At 35.1% G+C, this 23,207-nt stretch overlaps 1 protein-coding gene and 1 long non-coding RNA gene across 3 annotated transcripts in view; both read left to right on the forward strand.

The window, feature by feature from the left end:
* LOC127869753 (intermembrane lipid transfer protein VPS13C-like) overlaps nt 1-23,207 on the forward strand; it is a 186,278-nt gene that overhangs the window by 97,937 nt on the left and 65,134 nt on the right. Inside the window, 2 exon segments of the mRNA XM_052412414.1 lie at nt 12,181-12,262; nt 21,351-21,495. Coding sequence (XP_052268374.1) covers nt 12,181-12,262; nt 21,351-21,495 — 227 coding nt within the window.
* LOC127867190 (uncharacterized) lies at nt 10,941-12,319 on the forward strand. Of its 2 annotated transcripts, none has more exons than XR_008043349.1 (3): nt 10,941-11,211; nt 11,509-11,675; nt 12,181-12,319. It is a non-coding gene; the product is annotated as an uncharacterized LOC127867190 (long non-coding RNA). The 2 variants fall into 2 exon arrangements; XR_008043350.1 differs by having other exon boundaries at nt 11,509-11,671; nt 12,181-12,313.

Consider the following 23,207-nt stretch of genomic DNA (forward strand, 5'->3'; position numbering starts at 1 on the left):
CGACAATTGACAAGTAACAAACTGCGCATGGATACATGCTTAAAAAAACATCGCAACAAACAGTAAAAGTGGTACCCATCTTGTCTTGTGTTATTGTAATAAAAACAACGTGTTGTTATTCATGACAGTTTGACACTACCCCAATACAGCGCCTGACAATTCACAATTCAGTTTAATCTGTGTATATAAGAAGAAAACAAAATATGATTATTAACATTAGAGAAAAATAATTCGAGTACCGGGGCAAAGCATCCATAGACTTCTTTTGTCCGGTGTAATAACGGTTGAGGCGTTGTTGAGAGTTTAAATGAACACAAAGACGGTTTGCTTCCACCAAAAACCTACCTCTGAAATGTGTACGGCCGCGCATTCCGTGTGTAACTGATGTAACTGTTCGGTAGATAGTTTACTGTAACCCGTACTTTCAGTGTACTGGATAGCCTCCCCTGCGTTAATGTTTGCCATTGAAATTAATATAATGAGTATTGTAGTCGTAATGTTCTAGATTTTGTACTCTAAAAAGATGAATATTATCCTCGTTGTTTGCTATTGTCTTATTTTATAGAACTGTTATTGTTATGTTTTAGATTCCATGATTCATATCAGATGTTTTATGTCTTGAATAAAAGTATCAAGAATATTTGTTAGTACCATACTGACTACAGTAAAGGTGGAATGATAAATCGTTTTAGGTGTCCCGCTTTTGGGTCAAATGTCCCGACATCTTTTTATGGAATGTCCCGCTTTGGACCTAAAAAAATATGGCATGTATGGATTTACGTCATTAGGTATTTTGCATGTGTCATGAACTATATAAGTAAAAGAAACTTTGAAACCTACAAACACTTTGGAATTTTGGAAAAAGATTCATGATTGAATGAAGGAACTTTCATTAATCTAGTAGAACATTCCTAGATTTGATCTTCAGCATCTAAAAATATGTGAAATAGAAAGAACAACAATATCTTTTTGATATATAAATGTACCAACGTTATAAGCAAAGGACCTTTGCGACTATCCCGGGCTTTTTAGTCTGTTTAGTTAACACCGTAGTAACGTTTTCCAAATATAAAAATGCTAACCCTTCCAACTTTAAGCGCCCAGTGGGACGAGGGATATAAAGAAAAAGTCACATGCTTGAGTACATTTCAACCCATGCGCATTGCACGCTTTTTTTCGCATAAAAAAACAAGTGGAGCGATACAGGGCCATCATGGCCCTCTTGTTTTTTTGTATTTATGTTAAAAATCTCTTTATTGTGCTGCTTATATTGAATCAATCTCTGGAAAAACTCTTGTCTTTATGCATGTGTGCAAGGTATTGTCCTAGATTATAAGCCTGTGCAACCCACACAGAGTTATCGGGGACGACACTTTCTGCTTTTATGGAATTTTTCCTCTAAAGGAAGACTCTTCAAAATGAAATTCCAATCAAGACGGAAAGTGTTGGCCCAGATAAGCAGATATGGACTGTACAGGCTAATCTGGCACAACAATTTACACCTGGCATGAAGCCCACTTTTCACAGAGCACGACTCAATTATTTGTTGTTGTGATCGTGTTTAATCCACTTTTTGTAGTGATAGTGTTTAATCCATGGTTTGCTGCAGTTAGGGCAGAAAAAAGCAATCAACTTAGTAATTGTTTCAACAAGCCTTTTTTTATAAAAAAAAATTCCTGACGTGTGAGTTGATTTTTCACTGATTCGGACTCTCCGAATACCGGAAATCTCCCGATTCCGAACGGTTGGGCCAGTCCCTTATTTTCCCCTTCTATTTCTTTGTTAAAAAAATGTTGAATAAACCGAACTCTCTCAAAACCGGAAACCGAACGGATATCTCCTTGAATTTCGTCATTTTCAACGTAAATTACATTGAGTACACCGGACGGCCCAAATTATTAAGATGCCCAAGGTGTGTAAATTACAATACCTAGTCAGTACGGCGCGTGCGGTGTCACACATTCCGCTCGCGCAATTATCGATAATCGGATTTAACATACCATAAAGGTGTCAAGTCAATCACTTGTTACGAAACCCCGCCAATACGATGTGCACCATAGGCCCGCTTCTGGCGATAAGGTGCCCACTCCAAAAGTCACGCAGCATAGTCAAGCCCACAATACACAGTCTCAAGAGCAATATGAAGGAGCCTCAGATCCAACAGTTCATGGTATCCACACCACCAACACAATGAGCTCGTCTTCAAATGAACATAAACACACTTTCAGGCGTCCTCAGTCTGAATCTCCTGCTCCAGCAAGAAGACGCACACATGCCCCGATTAGCCAAAGATCGTCTGCCTCGGGGGAAACTGCTTTCCAGCGCCCATGGACATCAAAGTCAACAAATACCCACGCAAACACTGATCGATCTTCAACACGTGTTTATTCCAGAACTCTCCAAACTGTTCACACAAACATGGATGGAAACAATGTTCATCACCAAAACGCGAACTGTGAAAATCCCTTGAACTCTCCAAAAAAGGCCCAAAGGGGGAGAGGCTCCTTGTGTAACCTGAAACCAGAAACAAATTTAAAATTATGTTGCCTGAATGTAAGTGGTCTAAAAAATCGTTTAAATTACCCTGATTTTGTTGACGTTGTGAATATGTTTGACTTGTTTTGTATTTCAGAAACACATCTTGATGATTATGACATTGTTGATCTAAATGGTTTCCATTTTATATCAAAACACAGGTTGCAAAAACACAGGAGAAAATCAGGAGGCATTGGTATTTATGTAAAAGACAATATTAGCCAATATGTTCATGTCGTCCCAAATAACTCAGAATACATACTCTGGGTTACCATATCCAAAAACTTATCCAAACTAGATGAAGATATCTTACTAGGTGCACTGTATTTGCCACCAGAAAATTCAAGGTTTTTTAACAACGACTTGTTTAACGTTTTAGAAAATGAAATCAATGACAAATGTAGTAACTTTAAATATGTCTGCATAGCTGGCGACACAAATGCTCGAACAGGTTCGATGAAGGATTTTATACGCTCTGACCCACACCTTAACAATTTGTTTGATATTGACGAAGAAATTCAACAACAACTCGATAAATGTGTTATCCTTGAAAATTTGTCAGTTCCACTTACAAGGGTTTCCCTAGACAAAAAAACAAATATGCATGGGTTCTGATTGCTTGATATCTGTAAAAACAGTAACATTTTTTTCCTCCATGGAAGGCTAAACGCAGATAAAAATTCAGGTGCCCTCACTTTCCGAGATAAGTCTGTAATTGATTATGTCATTGCCACAGCCGATTGCTTCCAATACATTAACTCATTTGAGATTATTGAAACAGATCCCCTATTCTCTGATGGACACAGTGCTATTACATGGACCTTTAAAATATTGAACAACCAAATGCCAAAACAAGACACTAAAACAACATCTCATCATCTAGCCTGGAAACAAGGTATGGAAAACTATTTTAAGTAAAACATTAACATGGCAGACATAGACAATCTAATATCACAACTTAACACCTACCCTCAATCCACAGAAACAGTTGAATTCATAACCAGTAAATTACAGTCCATTTTCAACAACACAGCACTTCAAACGTTCCCTGAAAAATTTAGAAACAATCATATAGTAAATAAGCCCAACAATAAACCCTGGTTCGGACCACAATACTATCAAGCCTGACAAAACTACCATAATGCTAAAGACGAATATACAACAAATAAAAACAACGACAACAAATTAAGATTAGAAAATGCAAGTAAGCAATACAAAAGAACAATGAATATATTCATTAACAAACATAATGAAAACACTTCTTCAAAACTTAGATCATTAAATGAGAAAAACCCAAAACAATACTGGAAAATTTTGAACTCCTTGAAACCTAAAACCAAAGTAAGTAAAGCACCCTCTATTGATGAATTCTATGAGCACTTCAAGATCATAAATACAAATACAATTAATGATTACTGTTTTCAAAATGATATACACACCACAAATTACTCAAATATGTACCTTAACGCACCACTCACTGAACATGAAATAATAGATGCATAAATAACCTAAAAAACTCTAAAGCCTCAAGCCCTTCAGATAATATCCTTAATGAATATATTAAATCAACCAAAGAAATCCTAATACCCTTTTATTGTAAACTGTTTAACTGTATCATTGATACTGGAATTATTCCCCAAACATGGCTTGAAGGTATGTGTACTATCATCCCAATTTTTAAAAACAAAGGCTACCCTAAAGATCCCAATAACTATCGACCAATAAAAATTAAGCTGTCTTGGAAAACTGTTCACCTCTGTACTAAATCAAAGATTAACTAAATTCTTGGAAAACAACAATCTACTTGATGAAAATCAAGCACGGTTCAGAAAAGGCTTCTCTTGTAGTGACCATATTTTTACACTTCACTCTGTAAAAGAAATCCTTAAAAAACGAAAACAAAAACTCTATTGTGCATTTATTGATTTCTCACAGGCCTTCGATAAGGTATGGAGAGTAGGCCTCTTGCATAAGCTTCTAAAAAACTCAATAAATGGTAATTTTTTAAATAGAATTTTAAACATGTATAGTTATATTAAATCCTGTATCTCACACAATGGCACTGTCTCTTCTACATTTATTTCAGATATTTGAGTCAGACAAGGAGAAAACCTTTCCCCACTTCTCTTTTCTTTATTCCTGAATGATAAGCAAGTATCTTTGCATCTCAACGGTTCTGTTGGTGTAGAGTTAAAAGACCCATTAGACCTAACATTGTGGCTTAAACTTCTTATTTTACTCTATGCTGATGACACTGTATTACTTTCAGATTGCCCAATTGACTTCCAAAATAGCTAGAACACTTTTAATGAATATTGCAACAACTGGCACTTAAACATAAATTATAGCAAAGCTAAAATAATAATATTTGGAGCAAGACAATAGACCAATTTCACAATACCACCGCTGTTGCTATTTTTATGCCCCCCTTCGAAGAAGAGGGGGTATATTGCTTTGCTCATGTCGGTCTGTCGGTCGGTCGGTCTGTCGGTCCGTCCACCAGGTGGTTGTCAGACGATAACTCAAGAACGCTTGGGCCTAGGATCATGAAACTTCATAGGTACATTGATCATGACTCGCAGATGACCCCTATTGATTTTGAGGTCACTAGGTCAAAGGTCAAGGTCACGGTGACCCGAAATAGTAAAATGGTTTCCGGATGATAACTCAAGAACGCTTAGGCCTAGGATCATGAAACTTGATAGGTAGATTGATCAGGACTCGCAGATGACCCCTATTGATTTTGAGGTCACTAGGTCAAAGGTCAAGGTCACAGTGACCCGAAATAGTAAAATGGTTTCCGCATGATAACTCAAGAACGCTTAGGCCTAGGATCATGAAACTTGATAGGTAGATTGATCATGACTCGCAGATATGACCCCTATTGATTTTCAGGTCACTAGGTCAAAGGTCAAGGTCACGATGACCCGAAATAGTAAAATGGTTTCAGGATGATAACTGAAGAACGCTTATTCCTAGGATCATGAAACTTGATAGGTAGATTGATCATGACTCGCAGATGACCCCTATTGATTTTCAGGTCACTAGGTCAAAGGTCAAGGTCACGGTGACCAGAAATAGTAAAATGGTGTCCGGATGATAACTCAAGAATGCTTATGGCTAGGATCATGAAACTTCATAGGTACATTGATCATGACTGGCAGATGACCCCTATTGATTTTCAGGTCACTAGGTCAAAGGTCAAGGTCACAGTGACAAAAAACATATTCACACAATGGCTCTCACTACAACGGAGAGCCCATATGGGGGGCATGCATGTTTTACAAACAGCCCTTGTTAGATATCACGTGATGAGTCTAATTTCAGAACGAGGCTGAACGTGTATAGATATCTAGCGGAGGATATTGATGAACCAGTTGATTTTTATTAATTCTTATTAGGGATTTTCATGAGCACTGACACTAATTACAATAACGGCAAACATATGCATATATGCATGTGTTGTTTAGTCAATAAATTGTTAAGGGGTTATAAAATAAATATCCTTACAACTACGTCATATTTTAAAGCCATAGTACCACTAGTGTATACGTGTATATACATTTTATTTCATCTTTATTAAAATTCAAGATACGCACGATCATAAGAGCAAATGTGGTCTGAAGAATAAACATTACACTTATTGCACAAAACAAATATATACATAAGCCGTATAATACCAAATGTTATTTTATAACTTAAATTCTCAAAAGCAGAGACATAGATAACGTCTCTGTCAAAAGTAAAAAAGTAAAAAAGCAATATAAAATGCAAAGCACATGATACTATTTAAATGTTAAGTCATTTTTCTTTTAACTTGAATTAATTTCCTTTTACAGTGAAAGACAATATTGAAGAATTATTTTATACAGGTGAAAAAAACCGAACGTGACGCAAACTGAAATGTCTATGCATGCACCTTGATTTCTCTTTAAACGTGATTATGAGTGATAAATATATGTCTTAATGTCATAAATCTCTTTTGTCTGTATTTTTCTGAAACACTATTGAACTCCGTTGTGGTCAAAGAAAATATGCTTGTTTTAATTTTGTTCTTCTATACACTAACGAACACTCTTTATAGTACTACGTAATGATGGAGTTTTATTTTACCGGTACCCGCTAAATAGTTTTCGTGTTAGGCATAACATTTTATAAATATTTCAAATGCATTGGTATTAATTAAGCACTTAATAATGTATCCGAGCATTCTTTCACTAGGACATACTTTGTTTTAACTACCCGGACATTCATTCCCACGCTGTTTTGACATCCCGGACAATCGTTCCAACATAATTATTTTGACAGACCGGATATTTGCTCCTACATAGTTTTCACGCTCCGATTTCTGCAAAGTTTCGAAAATAACAGATCTCAGTGTTAGTCGATATATTTGAATATTTTTTAACGTTATCATTCTCATGATCACGATAAAGTCTTACAACAGTATAAATTATTGCACAAAATATGAGAAAAGTAATTAATTTTTTTTTTTTTAAACCACACATTAAAATACCGGATAAAATGTCAAGAGTGTTTGATATTATTAAAAAATGTGAAAATAATGACCGGGATAGCAATTATTCAGGAACGAATCTCCGGGCTGTCAAAATAACGAAGGAACGAATGTCCGGTAGGTAAAACATTTTGTAGGAACCATTATTCGCATTGTCAAAATAACGAAGGCAAGAATGTTCAGGTTGTCAAAAACATAAGAACGAATGTCCGCCTGTGTGAAATATAGGCTAAGGCAAATGTCCAGCATTCACTGTATTATTATGATAAAACTGGCTAATATCTATACAGTATTTAGTTAGAGTATTTAGCGTTACATTAGTCTTAGAAATGACTACGTAATATTACTACCACAATAGATATTGTGTATCATAAATGATGTTCAATGACCAGGCATTTACCACGGGTGGTTTATGACACCATGCTGGTAATTATTCTTTGTCGGCACAGTATCTGATCATAACGAGATAATGGGTTTGTGCTAAACACAGGGGCTATTGAACAACAGATGTATCAATAAACAAGATAGATCTTTCTTCAAACAGCGCGATAAAAAAGCTCTAACAAAGAGTGTCAAATCATGAAATGTGTGCAAAAAATTGAAGAAAAACAAGTGATTTAATCAATATTTATTTTGATATATTGACACTTAAACTGTGAATTACATATTTATTTCTTATTCTGACAATGTCATATTGTGTTTTTTTAAATCGTTACATCGCCGAATGTTCATAAGAGTATAAGGTTGAAATCAGATGCGGCGTTGCATGGGACTATTGTAAATGGTCACATGTTCAGCCTCGTTCTGGAGTTCTGCGAGTCACGTGACTTTGCGCTCAAATCAATTTAGGCCTATTGTGAAAAGGGTCTATTACATTTTTACATAGATAACACACCAATTGAAATAACAGACAACTATTATTATCTTGGTCTCACTCTTTCAAGCAATGGATCATTTCTTAAAGCACGCAAACATTATAGCAGAACAAGCAACCAAAGCCATGCACTTACTTTTCACAAGGGCAACCAACTCAAGCCCCCCAATCGACCTCATTATAAAGCTTTTCGACCACACTGTGCTTCCAATCCTGACCTACGGATCTGAAATATTTGGTTATGAAAACATTGATATACTTGAAAGAATCCACAATAAATTTTTAAGGAAAATCACACACGCTAAAGCTTCAACACCTATATCTTACTTACATGGAGAGCTTGGCAGGTACCCAATATCAATTACTATTCAAGCAAAAATGATATCTTTCTTGACTAGAATACTTAACGGGAAACAAAATAAGTTTGCAGCGCAGATATATAACTATATGATGAATCTCCCTGACAACAACTTCAAATGGATAAATAAAATAAAAGAAATTCTCAATGTAACAGGTTGCATAGATTTATGGCACAACCAAGACCAATTGAATACTAATATAAAAATAAATAATAAAATTGTAAACATATTAATAGAGCAATATAAAGCTACATGGCAAAGCAGTCTCACTACCTCAAATAAAACCAGAACATACAGAATATTCAAAGAGAACATCGAACTAGAAAAAAACCTTATGCTCTTGCCTCATCGTGAGCGAAGCAGCCTTTTCAAAATCAGAATGGCCAACCATAACCTCCCAGTCGAAACAGGCAGATATGATGGCACCCTGTACACTGAAAGAAAATGCACAAAATGTACAAATGACCAGGTTGGAAGTGAAGAACATTACCTTCTATTTTGCCCCTTCTTCCAAACACAAAGAGAACAGTATTTAAGTGTATTCAATACACAAATTTCAAGCCTTACTATTAAAACAATACTATCTACAAAGTCAACACCACATAATAAAGAATTGTGCAAATTCATAAATATAATCCTTAAAAGTTTTAAATAATAGTAATGCCACACCACTCCACTACCATTTTATCCAATTACTATCATAAGGTTGTTCTTGTCACATTATTTTCTTTCCTTTATTTTTTTTCGTCCACCTCACCCTTTATTTATCTCATAACCCTTGCAAAAAGTTAACCCACTTTCATACCAAAACACACTTAAACCAACATAAAACTGTGTTTTTTCTAAGTTTTTCTGAGTGGAAGTTGGTTTTTGCTAATAAAAGCGAGTTTTATGTGAGCTAAACTGTGCTTAACTGAGTTTAAAGTTGGTTTTTTAAAGTAGATGTGTGTTAAAGCGAGTTTTTTTGCTGTAAGAAGTTGGTTTTTTATGTGTCAAAAGTGAGTCTTTTTATTTATGAGTTGGTTTATGTGTGTTTAAGTGTGTCTTTTTGTTTCATAAGCGAGTCTTTTACAACAGAAGTGGGTCTTTTTATAAACAGAAGTGGGTTAAAGCGAGTTTAAGTTGGTCTTTTTATAAATAATTTGAAAGCCGCAACAAGGCTAAAAGACTCACTTTAACACACTTATCAATAAGTTGGTCTTTTGTTTATTAACATAACTCAACAATAAAACAATAATTCTTCAACTAGGTCTTTGTTTCATGTTTATAGCCATATATTATCAAGGTGAATTGTAAAGGGGCTTTTTTACAGCTTGTTTGCCATTGCATCTTTTGTACATTTATGGGCTCCCCATAATTTTAAGGAAACATTGGATAAAAATTGCTCTTTCAGAACATCACAGGTTCACAGATACTATAAAAATTTTAAAATGTTCAAACTTAGTTTTATACCTGAATATGAAATTGTTTGTCTTTCACTTTGAATCAATACATAAATATTAAATATATTATAAGAACAATCACACATCTATAAAAATGTGAATACTTCCATTTAATTCATGTTCTTTGGAGAATTCAATAGACTTACAGTGTGTTTTTTTTATTCATTTTTTGAGGGGGAGAGTGACACTGTTTCTATAATAAATAAAACTAGTTTCAGTGTGAAAGTGTTGATTAATATATGGAAACTTATGTGGGCTTGCCAGCATCAATTATATCTCCTCAACATAAAAACAATAACTATTTTAACTTTCTTATACTGATATTTAACCCAAATACAATTAATGTCTACCACATTGACCTTTAACATACAATTTAAAAGGCAATACAAATAAATAATATTTATACTATTAATATTATTTGCTAACACCATTCAGCATGTTTTTTTTAAATATTCACAATTAAATATAATATGCTAAGGGTGCTGTGTATTATTCAATAAATACATATATGTTGGTGTTGAAATCAGTAGATATTTCTCAGATTTAGTAATTGGCTGACACACATAAGAGATTAGCCCTCCCCCCCCCCCCCCCCAAATTAAATCATAAACATTAATTCTTATCACAGTATCAGTGCTCCATCTATAGGCCTAACAAAGGGGTGTTGATAGACTTTTGATTGGCTGAGCCACCATCTATTTGAAAACAAGCGACTTTGATTGGCTGGAGACAGGAAGTTATGTTTTAAAAACAAAGGGGTTTTTCATCAACTGACTTTGAGCTTTAAGGTATAATTGAGTAACATTAAGACTTATAATTCTAGTTTAAAATGTCTTGAATAACTTTCAGCATGAAGTATTGTGTGGTGAAAACAATGTGTATGTACTACAATGTGTAAATCAACAATAAGTATGTTGCAAAGGAGATTCAAAGTGGATGGTTAAAGTGATATGGTCTCATAATTCATCAACTGCCTGTTATCTTGGAATACTGAATAACAGTTGTTTTAGGTTTGTATTTTCATTTTTACATCACTTTTTTATTTAGTTTTATATTGAATTAATTATGATCATTATCATATTTATGTATTGTCACTGGGAAATGTAAATGGATAAGTATAAATGTAATGCAATTATAAGGAAAAACAACACCATTTGAATAATTATGGCTGTATTTTATGATTATTGTCATCTTAAATGTTATTTATACCTATTTCTGGTCATAAATGAACAGATTTCTTTCCCACATATTCAATGAAAACTTTTATATTTTAAATTTGAAGGTTAAACTCCCAAGGTGAAATTTACATTGATTGGAAGATTCTTTGGATAGAATATTCCTGCCAAAAGACAGCAGAAGGGGGACTAACTGATGTATGGATTTTGACACCAGATTTTACCCTGCACGAGCAGGCCAACTTGAGTAGATCAGGAGTGGGAAAACCGAGCCCTGTCCTTGACCAAGGAAAGTTGGATTTGTTGAGAGGTAAAACTATACAGGTTTTAGCATTTGAAAGGCGTCACACTTCCGACCAGTCCACACAGCCAAATGAGACCACATATCTTGGTACATTTTCAAACAGTATTTTCTACCACACGTAATTTCTTTTAATTATTTATGACAAGCGTTAAGTCACATGTGATCACAGGATTTAAATTGCAAAAATAAAAAAACAAAAACAACAAGCAAACAAACTTGTTTTGATTTAAATTAATAATATTTATAGTAACAAGATATACCATAACAGCAATATTATCACTTACATTATAAAATATCTTTCAGGACCTGATCTCAAATGAGATCATGCACAAGACGCACCTCGCAAAGGCCATGACAGTATAGTTTTCAGACCTGATCAGCTGGTGACTGCTCTATGAAGTGCTGTTCAACCTCCCCTAAGGGGGAGATTCGAGAGGGTCTCCTGATTGCTGAACACTACGCCATGGTTGGTATGATTCTTTTTTATAGGGAAAAAGGGGATTTAAATATATAGGTGTTCTACTGCCTCCATATTCATTTTGAAACAAACATAATGCAATTGATTCAAATTTGACTCCAGCACATAATCTGTCTTGCGTTAATTTAATACTACTGCTAAAATTTAAGAGTTACTAAAAATTGTGTTTGTGTATAAAAGTTTTGAGAATTTAACACATAGGCAGACAAAAATAACCTCAGTATAAAGTTAACGATCAAGCTCTCATTTGTTAACGATATAAAAAATTCAAGCAACAGTAATTTGCCTCCTTGTTTCAAAAACCTCTTTTGAAATCCTTCTAATGTAGATGATGTTAAAATGGGATATCTGAACTGATGATATTGATGTAAAAGTTTATTCCACCAAAATCAAGTCATTCAGATCAGACTTGATTTGGGTGGAATAAACTTTTACATGTTTTTTGAATACTGTAATGTACAGTAAAATCCTGCATTGATTGTTCATATACATTTCAGTTGTCATCTCCAAAAAGTTTGCCCTGCCCATATCAACAGTGGAAGAGAACATGAGATGGGCCTTGAGGAGGCTTCGTGTCATGTACTGCGGGGAGAATATATAAACTGTGTAGTGCTGAGCAATACGTTCCTTTGTTCATAGGTGTAAATATGTGTAAAGGGCTATTCCAGGAAAAGATAGGATGAAGGATTCCTTAATGTTGTCAGTTTATAAATCCGGTACCACCAACACAGTTAAAAACAATTATTATTAATTTTATCCTCTGTATCACTCCTCACTAACTGAAACTGTATATAATCATGGTTCATACCCTTCCTCCCATTTTTACCTGTGGTAGCCCAAAGGGGAGAATGTTATTTATTTTAACTTATTATGTTAAATGTGCTCGCATATTGTGATAATGTATCTTGGGTAGATGTTTTCCTGGTTTTGTTAAAAATGCACTGTAAAAATGTTCACATTATTTGTTTTTTTTAATATAAACATTGTTTTTTGCAAATTGTGTGTGTCTTTTATTTATAATCACATGGGGCTTGTAATGATCTGTTGTGATTGTATCTCAAATAACCTTTTTACCATTAAGGTGTAAATATTTTTTTTACAAAGGTTACAGGTCAAACAAGCAAAATTTTATGATCCCTTAAGCGAACAAAAGACTCACAAAAACCAACTTAAACACACTATTGTAGACAGAAGTGTGTTTAAGTTTATTTTTTGTGAGTTTTGGTATGTTGGTTTTTTGTGAGTTTTGGTATGTTGGTTTTTTTGTGGGTTTTGGTATGTTGGTTTTTTGTGAGTTTTGGTATGTTGGTTTTTGTGAGTTTTTTCTGTGTTTAACTCAGTTTTAACCAAGTTGGTAAAAACCCCACTTTAAACACAGAAAAAACCAACATACCAAAACTCACAAAAAACCAACATACCGAAACTCACAAAAAACCAACATACCAAAACTCACAAAAAACCAACTTACCAAAGCCCACATTTATGTAACAAGTGAGTTTTTTCTGTGTTTAACTCAGTTTTAACCAAGTTGGTAAAAATACCCACTTTAAACACAGAAAAAACCAACTTACCAAAACTCGCAAAAAAACCAACATACCGAAACTCACAAAAAACCAACTTACCAAAACTCACAAAAAACCAACTTACCAAAGCCCACATTTATGTAACAAGTGAGTTTTTTCTGTGTTTAACTCAGTTTTAACCAAGTTGGTAAAAATACCCACTTTAAACACAGAAAAAACCAACTAACCAAAACTCACAAAAACCAACATACCAAAACCCACTAAAAACCAACTGCCAATACCGCTTGGTTTAACACGGATAAAACTCGTGTTTAACTCGAGTTTTACACACTTATTTGGGCATCTGTTTTCTAAATAGACTTGGTAAGCATTTCCTAAATCCTCATACCGGTACTCACTAGAGTGTGAAATTTCCAGTATGTTTCCAACCCAGGCCAATGTCTCCTGATCTTCCAAAGTTTACAAATGACAACCATCCTCAATGTATTATATGCATTTTGCCGTTCCGTTTTGATTTCCAAGTAACAGAGTTTTTCCTGATTATTTTTATTTAATGCAATATTTGTGACCATTTTACATAAAATGAAAATGTCAACTTTGACATTCTCAAGCCTTCAAGGGAGGTAAAAAATTTAGCCTAATACAATACAGTTAAATACCATAATTTAAAAAAATGATTAGCACTTAAAATAACATACAAAGCTTTTTTTATTAAAAACTACCTGCTTACCTGGTGCTATAACGGTTAACTTCATCACTTAGCTAAAAATCCGATAATTGCTGACACGTTTTCCCATTCGAACTCTCATTTTTGTTCTCGTCAGCCTAAACCGCGAACGAAATAATTAATTGCTCCCGGGCTACATGCTACTATACAATATTATAAAATGTATATTGTCATTGCATTGCTTTGTATAGTTTTATTGTTTATTACGCATTGTATTCATCTAATTCAAATGTTTGTTTGTTTGTTTGTTGTGTGTTTTTCTTATCTCGATGTATTTTGATATTGATTTATTATTGCATACCGGTATATACATGTAAAGATAATATGTCACTTCCACCCCCCCCCCCCAAACGAACTTGTATACACACTTTATACTCCCATTTAATAGTTCCCCTTTTTAGCTCATCTATTTTTTGAAAAAAAAATATGAGCTATTGTCATCACCTTGGCGTCGGCGTCGGTGTTGGCGTTGGCGTCCGGTTAAGTTTTGCGTTTAGGTCCACTTTTCTCAGAAAGTATCAATGCTATTGCATTCAAACTTGGTACACTTACTTACTATCATGAGGGGACTGTGCAGGCAAAGTTAGATAACTCTGGCGTGCATTTTGACAGAATTATGTGCCTTTTTATACTCAGAAAATTGAAAATTTTGGTTAAGTTTTGCGTTTAGGTCCACTTTTCTCAGTGAGTATCAATGCTATTGCATTCAAACTTGTTACACTTACTTACTATCATGAGGGGACTGGGCAGGCAAAGTTAGATAACTCTGGCATGCATTTTGACAGAATTATGTGCCCTTTTTATACTTAGAAAATTGAAAATTTTGGTTAAGTTTTGTGTTTAGGTCCATTTTATTCCTTAAGCATCAAAGCTATTGCTTTCATACTTGCAACACTTACTAACTTTCATAAGGGGACTGTGCAGGCAAAGTAATGTAACTCTGACTGGCATTTTGACAGAATTATGTGCCCTTTTTATACTTAGAAAATTGAAAATTTGATAAAGTTTTGTGTTTAGGTCCACTTTATTCCTACAGTATCAAAGCTATTGCTTTCATACTTGCAACACTTATTAACTATCATAAGGGGACCGTGCAGGCAAAGTTATGTAACTCTGACTGGCATTTGGACGGAATTATGGGCCCTTTATACTTAGAAAATTGAAAATTTGGTTAAGATTTATGTTTTGGTCCACTTTACCCCTAAAGTATCATAGATATTGCTTTCATACTTGGAACACTCAAAAACTATCATAAGGGTACAGTAAAAGGACAAGTTGCATAACTCTGGTTGTCATTGTTACGGAATTATGGCCCTTTTTTGACTTAGTAACTTTTAATATATGGTTAAATTTTGTGTTTCGATCCACTTTACTTCTTAAGTATCAAGGCTATTGCTTTCAAACTTCAAATACTTTCATGCTATCATGAGGTTACTGTACCTGGCAAGTTGAATTTTACCTTGACCTTTGAATGACCTTGACTCTCAAGGTCAAATTATTAAATTTTGCTAAAATTGCCATAACTTCTTTATTTATGATTAGATTTGATTGATACTTTGACTAAACTACTCTTACCTGACATACCACAATAGACTCCACCCAAACCGTCCCCCGTGCCCTCCCCCCCCTCCCCCCTCCCCCCCACCTCCCCCCTCCCCCCCCCTATTTTTTTTTTATTTTTTTTAAGATCATCTCACAAATGACCACCACACCCTCACACTATACCCCCACCCCCCCCCCCCCAATTTTTTTTTTTTTTTTTTTTTTTTTTTTCAGATCATCTCACAAATTACCACCACACCCTCACACTATACCCCACCCCCCCCCCCCCCCAATTTTTTTTTTTTTTTTTTAAACGGTTATGTTTGAAATACCGTCCAACCATCGCACCCAAAAATCCCCCCCCCCCCCATCGCCCTTCCCCCCACCCACCCCACCCACACCCCACCCCCCCCCCCCACCCACCCCCGCCCCCGATTTTTTTTTTTTTTTCCCGCTTTTTTGGAAGATAATGTATTAAATGTCCACAACCCCACACTATACACCCCTCTTCACTCCACCCCTCCCTCCTTTGAGATTGAAAATGAGAGTCCCTTCACCTTTAAAAAGAAAATAGATGAACGGTCTGCACCCGCAAGGCGGTGCTCTTGTTATCTTTAATAGTAACTCTACCTAACACTAATATTAGCTGAAAATACTGTAAAACTCGTTTTTGTTATGTTGCCCTTATTGTATACCTTGTATACTTGGGTGTAAAATGTGTTTGACGCTATCGTTTTATTAAGCTTATGATAAACAATTTAATTACAAAATGAATGCATGTCGTTGCGACGATCACTTTCTTGTGATCTTCTCGGGTAGTTTAAAAGATTTTATAGCCGTGTTTTAAACGCTTAAATGGTTGTTTGTTTTTTGTTTGTCAGATAAAACTGTGAGAAATATGACCGTACAATATCCATCCATCTGTTTGCAAATTCATTCATTGCCTTTTCGTTATTTCAAACGCATTTCAGTATTAATAATCTAAAATCAACATGCATGTGTAGGTTTTGACAAGACTTGCTGAGATTATGAATGTCTTAAATATGTGACCCTGTTTTTTAGCTCACCTGAGCACAACGTGCTCATGGTGAGCTATTGTGATAGCCTTTTGTCCGTCGTGCACCGTGCGTTGTGCGTCTGTCGTCAACATTTGCCTTGTGAACACTATAGAGGCCACATTTATTGTCCGATCTTCATGAAGCTTGGTCAGAACATTTGTCCCAATGATACATCGACCAAGTTCGAAACTGGGTCATGCTGGGTCAAAAACTAGGTCACTAGGTAAAAAAAAAGAAAAACCTTGTGAACACTGTAGAAGTCGCATTTGATGCCCAATCTTCATGTTACGTTGTCAAAATGTTTGTCTTATTGATATGTTGGTTGAGTTCAAAAATGGTTTTGGTCCATTGAAAAACATGGCCGCCATGGGGCGGGGCAGTATTCCTTATATGGCTATAGAGAAACCTTCTAGAAGTCACAATTTTTGCCCAATCATCATATCTCGGACGAGTTCGAAAATGGTCCAGATTGGTGAAAAATCATGGCCGCCTGGGGGCGGGGCAGTTTTCTCCATATGTATATTGCGAAAACATGTGAATGCTCTAGAAGTCACATTTTTGGTCCAATCATCATGAAATTTGGTCAGAACATTTGTTTCCTGTATGCGACGGTTGAGTTTGAAAATGGTTTGGATCGGTAAAAAAACATGGCCGCCAGGGGGCAGGGCAGTTTTGCTTATATGGCTATAGTTAAACCTTGTTTACACTCTAGGAGTCACATTTAAAGTCCAATCTTCATGAAACTTGGTCTGAACATTTGTTTTTATGATAGCTAGGCTGAGTTTGAAAATAGTTTTGGTCTGTTGAAAAATATGGCCGCCAGGGGGCGGGGCAGCTTTGCTTATATGGCTTTAGTGAAACCTTCTTAACACTGTAGAAGTAACATTTATAGCCCAATCCTCATGGAACTTAATCCGAAGATTTGTTGTATTGATAGCTTGGCTGTGTTCAAAAATGGTTACGGTTTGTTGAAAAACATGGCCTCCAGGGTAGAGGCAGTTTTCATAATATGACTATATTAAAACAATGTTAACACTCTAGTTGTAATGCAGATGTTGGTGCATGATGATGATTATGATGATGATGATGATGATGATGATGATGATGATGATGATGATGATGATGATGATGATGATGATGATACTGGTTATGGATTCAGAAACATTAACCACAACCCAAATATCTAATTATAATTATTGCTTTACTCAAATAAATTATTGCCATTACTTATGATTGTTATCTATATCTTTGCAGAAATTTAACATAGTGGTAAAACCAATAAAACAACAAGAAGTGTTACATATGAATCTTTTTTGACTTTTCATTCACTTATCATAGACTACTCTCTATAAAACTCATTTATACCTGTGCATTGTTTCCAGGTGGTAATTGTGTAACACTCCTGGAAATTGACCCCAATTAACTGGGCACTTTCATCAAAGACCTTTGTGTTGATGTCAGATGGAAAGCATTCATAAGTTAAGATAGATAAGACATTACAACTTAAAATGTTTTACCCCTACAATTTTCAGTTAGTCAGTAGTTTGTGTATGATTATGAAAGATTTGTGATTTAAGCAGGTGTTATTGTCGTTTCAATTGGAAATATCAATGCAAGATGAGTCCTAAAATTGTTCCAGTTGTTTAAAAACACTTAGTCAAAAATGTGAACAATTTGGTAGTTAAAAGACAACAACTTATCACATCTTTTAAGAAGCACAAATAGCTGTTTAAAGAAAAGTTGATTTGCATTTGTTTTTGCAAAAATAATGTATTTATGCTACATATTTTTTGTGCATTTAAATTACACATAGTTTGATAGTTGTTTTGATATGATACATTTTCAAATGTTTTGTGTGTGTTTACTTCTATATTTGCACATATTTATAACTATAAGAAAGATCAAGTGATGTTTTGTTCTATAAAAGAAGATCAATATTGAAATTCTAGTAGCTGTACACATTCTCATACTCATTTACTTTTTATAACTGATTTTGATATATGATAACAATCCAACATATTTTATTTAATTATGCAAAAACTATTTTACAAAAACACAATCTCTTGAACAAATACGGTTGTTTTCAGAATCTAAAAGTGTTCTTGCTAAACAGATTGTAAACAGTCATCCCCTATAAGATTCTGAGATGCTTATCTCATGATCTCAAATTTGGACAACAATTTGTTGAAAAATGTACTTCCATTTTCTTTTGCTGATGCTCATTATTAAATTACTGACCTCATATTACTTTTATCCCAAATAATAGCTTTGTCGCAACGGGTAACAAAAGTCTATTTAAAAAAAAATTAACACACACACAAAACTACTGATAGCGCATTTATGTATATATCTGCCGAAACAGCAAACCTTTTCTTTTCACAAAACAATGTTGAAAAAGCCTGTGAACACTCTTAAAGTCACATTTTTTGGCCAATCATCATCAAAACATTGGTTTTATTGATTTGTCGGATGAGTATGAAAATGGTCGTGTTCAGTGGAAAAACCTTGCAGCCAGGGGATGGGGCAGTTTTCTCTATATGTTTGTAAGAAGCATTTTCCTTATATATATATTTAAAAAAATCTAAGTATTAAAAACATGGCCGCCAGGGTGGGTGGGGTAATTTTCTATATAGGCCTATTGTGAATCCTTTGGAGCACCTTATTTTTAAAGTCAGTCTTGTCATACTTATAACTTAAAATATTTGTTGAAGAGTTTTAATCTTTGTTTATTTCCATCTAAGTCTCTCAGGGAAGCGACCCAGGGCCCTTTGGGACCTCTTGTTATATTTTTGCTCACCTGATTGCTCAGGTGAGCTTTTGTGACAGGTCTTTGTCCGTCGTCTGTCCATCTAAGTGTCTCATGTGAGCTACCCAGGGCCCTTTGGGGCCTCTTTTTTTGTGTGTATGTTTTGTGAAATGTGTTATGTCTTGAATAATAAATTGTGTGTCCACAACAGTCGTATTTGTGCCGTTATTCGTCAAAATTGTCTATGACGTTTGACGCTTCCTATTTGTTATAAATAAAACTTTATTAATTCAGGGCTATTTATAGCAAACTCGAACACGCCTCACTCGCCTATATGACAAATGTCAGGCATGCATGTACATGAACGTACATTTATAAAACACCGCGCTCACTTTGGGATTAAAAAACAAGTAGGTATGGACTATTGTTTGCTTTTAATCGAATAAAAACACATTTTTGAACAATACCTAAAACATAAACATTACATGAGTACAGTTATCACATGGTACATGTAAATGTATATGGTTTGTTGTTTTCTTATATGATTTTCTACACAATGCATACAATATATATTTCGGCAATATGCCCACTCTTGGTAAACTGGAACTCTCGGAAAACCGGATGATCAGGCCGGTCCCCAAACAGTCCGGTTTACAGAGAGTCTACTGTATTTATAACTGAGCTAGACATGACCCGCTAAAAGTTAAAGGTTACTGTGCAAAACTGTTACTGTTCATGCGTGTTCACGCTATGTCAGGGTTCTTACAACCCTTAACCCCTTCCCACTTAGAAGCAAAGTGAAAATGGCTATGTGCAAACAGCATAAAACCAGAACAGCCTGCACAGGTTGTTCAGGTTTTATGCTATTTGCTGCTCATCAGTATCTAAGGGTTGGAAATGCAGCCTTAAAAACTTAAATTAAATATACCTTTCTAAGGGACTACAAATGCGTGAAAATAAGTATGTGAGTGGTAAAGGGTTAAAAAGTGCGTGTAAATGAGGCTTTAGATTTAAAGGTGCTTGCAAATGGTGTGGAGTGCATACAAAAGTGTGTTTTTTACCATAACCTTGAAAAATGCTTGAAAAGAGCTTTCTTTTCGGGATATTTCTGTATGAACGGTGAATGTTACAAATATAGGATCTGGCACGAGTTGTCATATCATACCATATTTTATTAAACAAGTTTTTTTATCACATGCTTTTAAATGGGCATATTAAATAAAATTTAATATTTACGCAAACATAATGATAAATCCCGAATGTTGTTTACATTTAAAGTCGTCATTTGACGTTGCAACGTCATTTAAGCAAAATAACAAAATGTGATTGGTCAATAAACGAAAACTAAGCCAATGAAAACGCTTAAAAAGTATATTACACATGTGTAAGATAGAAATATATGTAATGGTTATATTACATGGGAAACAGGGTATGGCATGTGATAAAAGCCAATACTTGTACAGAGAGGATGTATTAGCACCTACATGTATTGCCCTTATTCAAACTGAACAGCAATCCTTTTTTTCTGCCTTTAATTGTTCATTTTGACCGTTGAGCATGTTGAGTGTATAGCAGTAGAAATCCAACCAGCATTTAGATTCATCAATTCATTGCTTATAACATTCATATGTATTTTTAATGCATAACTGAAAATACTAAGAATGTTTGATTTGAATCAACATTTCTTAAGAATTGATCATATTATCACATAATAATTTAATCACTGCTTAAAGTTATTTCTTACACTATATAAACTTCTTTGTAATACTGACTGCTACACAGAATAAATTAACCATATTTGTGAAAATATGAGTGGCTCTGGACAAATCCTACTTAATGCATATGCGTAAAGCATTGTCCCAGATTAGCCTTTGCAGTCTTTACAGGCTAATTAAGGGACCAAACTTTCTGCTTTTATGAAAAATTCGTTAAAAGAAAGTATTTTCAAAACAAGAATGATGTTTATGATTATCCTGTGCATATTGAGCTAATCTGGGACAACACTTTGCACACATGCATTAAGCCTAATTATCTAAGAGTTCAGCTCAATATGTTTATCATATACAAAAAGGTCATCCCTTCTGCTCCATGTTCAGATGATTCTCAACGTTCCGTCCATCGTTGTCAAGCTGGGGGGGGTTGTTGGCAACAGGACGGTACCCCTGCTCATCACTGACATGTCTTTGCTGGGCGAAGTGAGGGAATGGACTGGCAAGGTGGGTACCGGTATATAATGGGTCGGAAAGGCTTACTTGAGATAGAGGTAAATGTGAATGGGCGTGGAATGCCTACTTAAACTAGAAGTAAATGTTAAGTAGTGGGCCGATGCCAACTTGAACTGGAAGTAAATGTTAAGGGGTGGGGTATGTTTACTTAAATTGGAAGTAAATGTTAAGGGATGGGGTATGTTTACTTGAATTGAAGGTAAATGTTAAGGGGTGTGGTATGTTAACTTGAGTTGGAGGTAACTGTTAAGGGATGGGGTATGTTTACTTGAATTCGAGGTAACTGTTAAGGGGTGGGGTATGTTTACTTAAGTTAGAGGTAAATGTTAAGGGGTGGGGTATGTTTTCTTTAATTGGAGGTCAATGTTAAGGGGTGGGGTATGTTAACTTGAGTTGCAGGTAAATGTTAAGGGGTGGGGAATGTTTACTTAAATTGGAGGTTAGTCAATTACTCTGCAATTATTTAGTTTTCTTTGAATGCATAAAACAAATATTTAGAAATGGGAAAAATAGTTTAATTAAACTGAATCTTGAAATTGTACATATAGAAATGTGCACTATCATATATTTGGTGTTCAATTCAATACCCAAAAACATTTGTTATGCATTCAATTAAATCAATACAGTATATTTGTATATTTTGTTGCCTATTACAGTGGCTGTTCAATATTGTGAGCAATACTTGGCCTGCACTGTACTCTGTTGTATTGAGCCAGGTGCCTGTGAAAACCGGACTGACATGTGTCTTCATTGTCATCCCAGATTAGCCTGTGCAATGCAAACATGCTAATCTGGGACGACACTTTCTGTTTTTAACCAGGTTTTCCGAAGGAAAAAACTGGTTATTAGATTGGCGAATGTCGGTGGGCTGGCTGGCGGACGGGCGGAACAAGCTTGTAACCGGGCCATAACTTCGTCGTTCATTGTGAGATTTTAAAATCATTTGGCACATTTGTTCACCATCATTAGACGGTGTGTCGCGCGAAAGAATTATGTCGATATCTCTAAGGTCAAGGTCACACTTTGAGTTCAAAGGTCAAAAATGGCCATAAATGAGCTTGTCTGGGCCATAACTATGTCATTCATCGTGAGATTTTAAAATCATTTGGCACATTTGTTCACCATCATTGGAAGGTGCCCTTGTCATAAAAGTGGGCAAAACCCGGTTTTAATCCGTGTTAAAACCGTGTTAAACCTTGCGGTATTGGCACCGGGTTAAAGCGTGTCTTTTAAACACACTTTTTGCTTACCGACTTGGTTTTTTGTAGGTAAAACCTGGATTTCACTCACATAAACCAACACGCTTATACCTTCTTATACCAACTTAAACCAACTAAAACTAACTTAAACCAACTTAAGTGGGTTAAAAGTGAGTGTGTTTTCCTTCTCTATGTTGGCTTTTAAACCCGCTTCTACACATCAAGTCGGTTTTTCCTGTTCCTAAGCGAGTTAAAAGTGGGGTTTTGTTTGAGTGTTAAGTGAGCTAAATGTGTGCTTAACTTAGATTAAACGCAGTTAAAACACACTTTAAAACCGAGTTTTACCAACTTAAGTTGGTTAAAAGTTAGTGTGTTTTCCTTCTTTATGTTGGCTTTTACACCCGCTTCTACACATCAAGTCGGTTTTTCCTGTTCTTAAGCGAGTTAAAAGTGGGTTTTTATTTGAGCATTAAGTGAGCTAAATGTATGCTTTTCACAGATTAA

Source organism: Dreissena polymorpha, chromosome 2 (assembly GCF_020536995.1).
Source record: "Dreissena polymorpha isolate Duluth1 chromosome 2, UMN_Dpol_1.0, whole genome shotgun sequence".
Classification (NCBI taxonomy): domain Eukaryota; kingdom Metazoa; phylum Mollusca; class Bivalvia; order Myida; family Dreissenidae; genus Dreissena; species Dreissena polymorpha.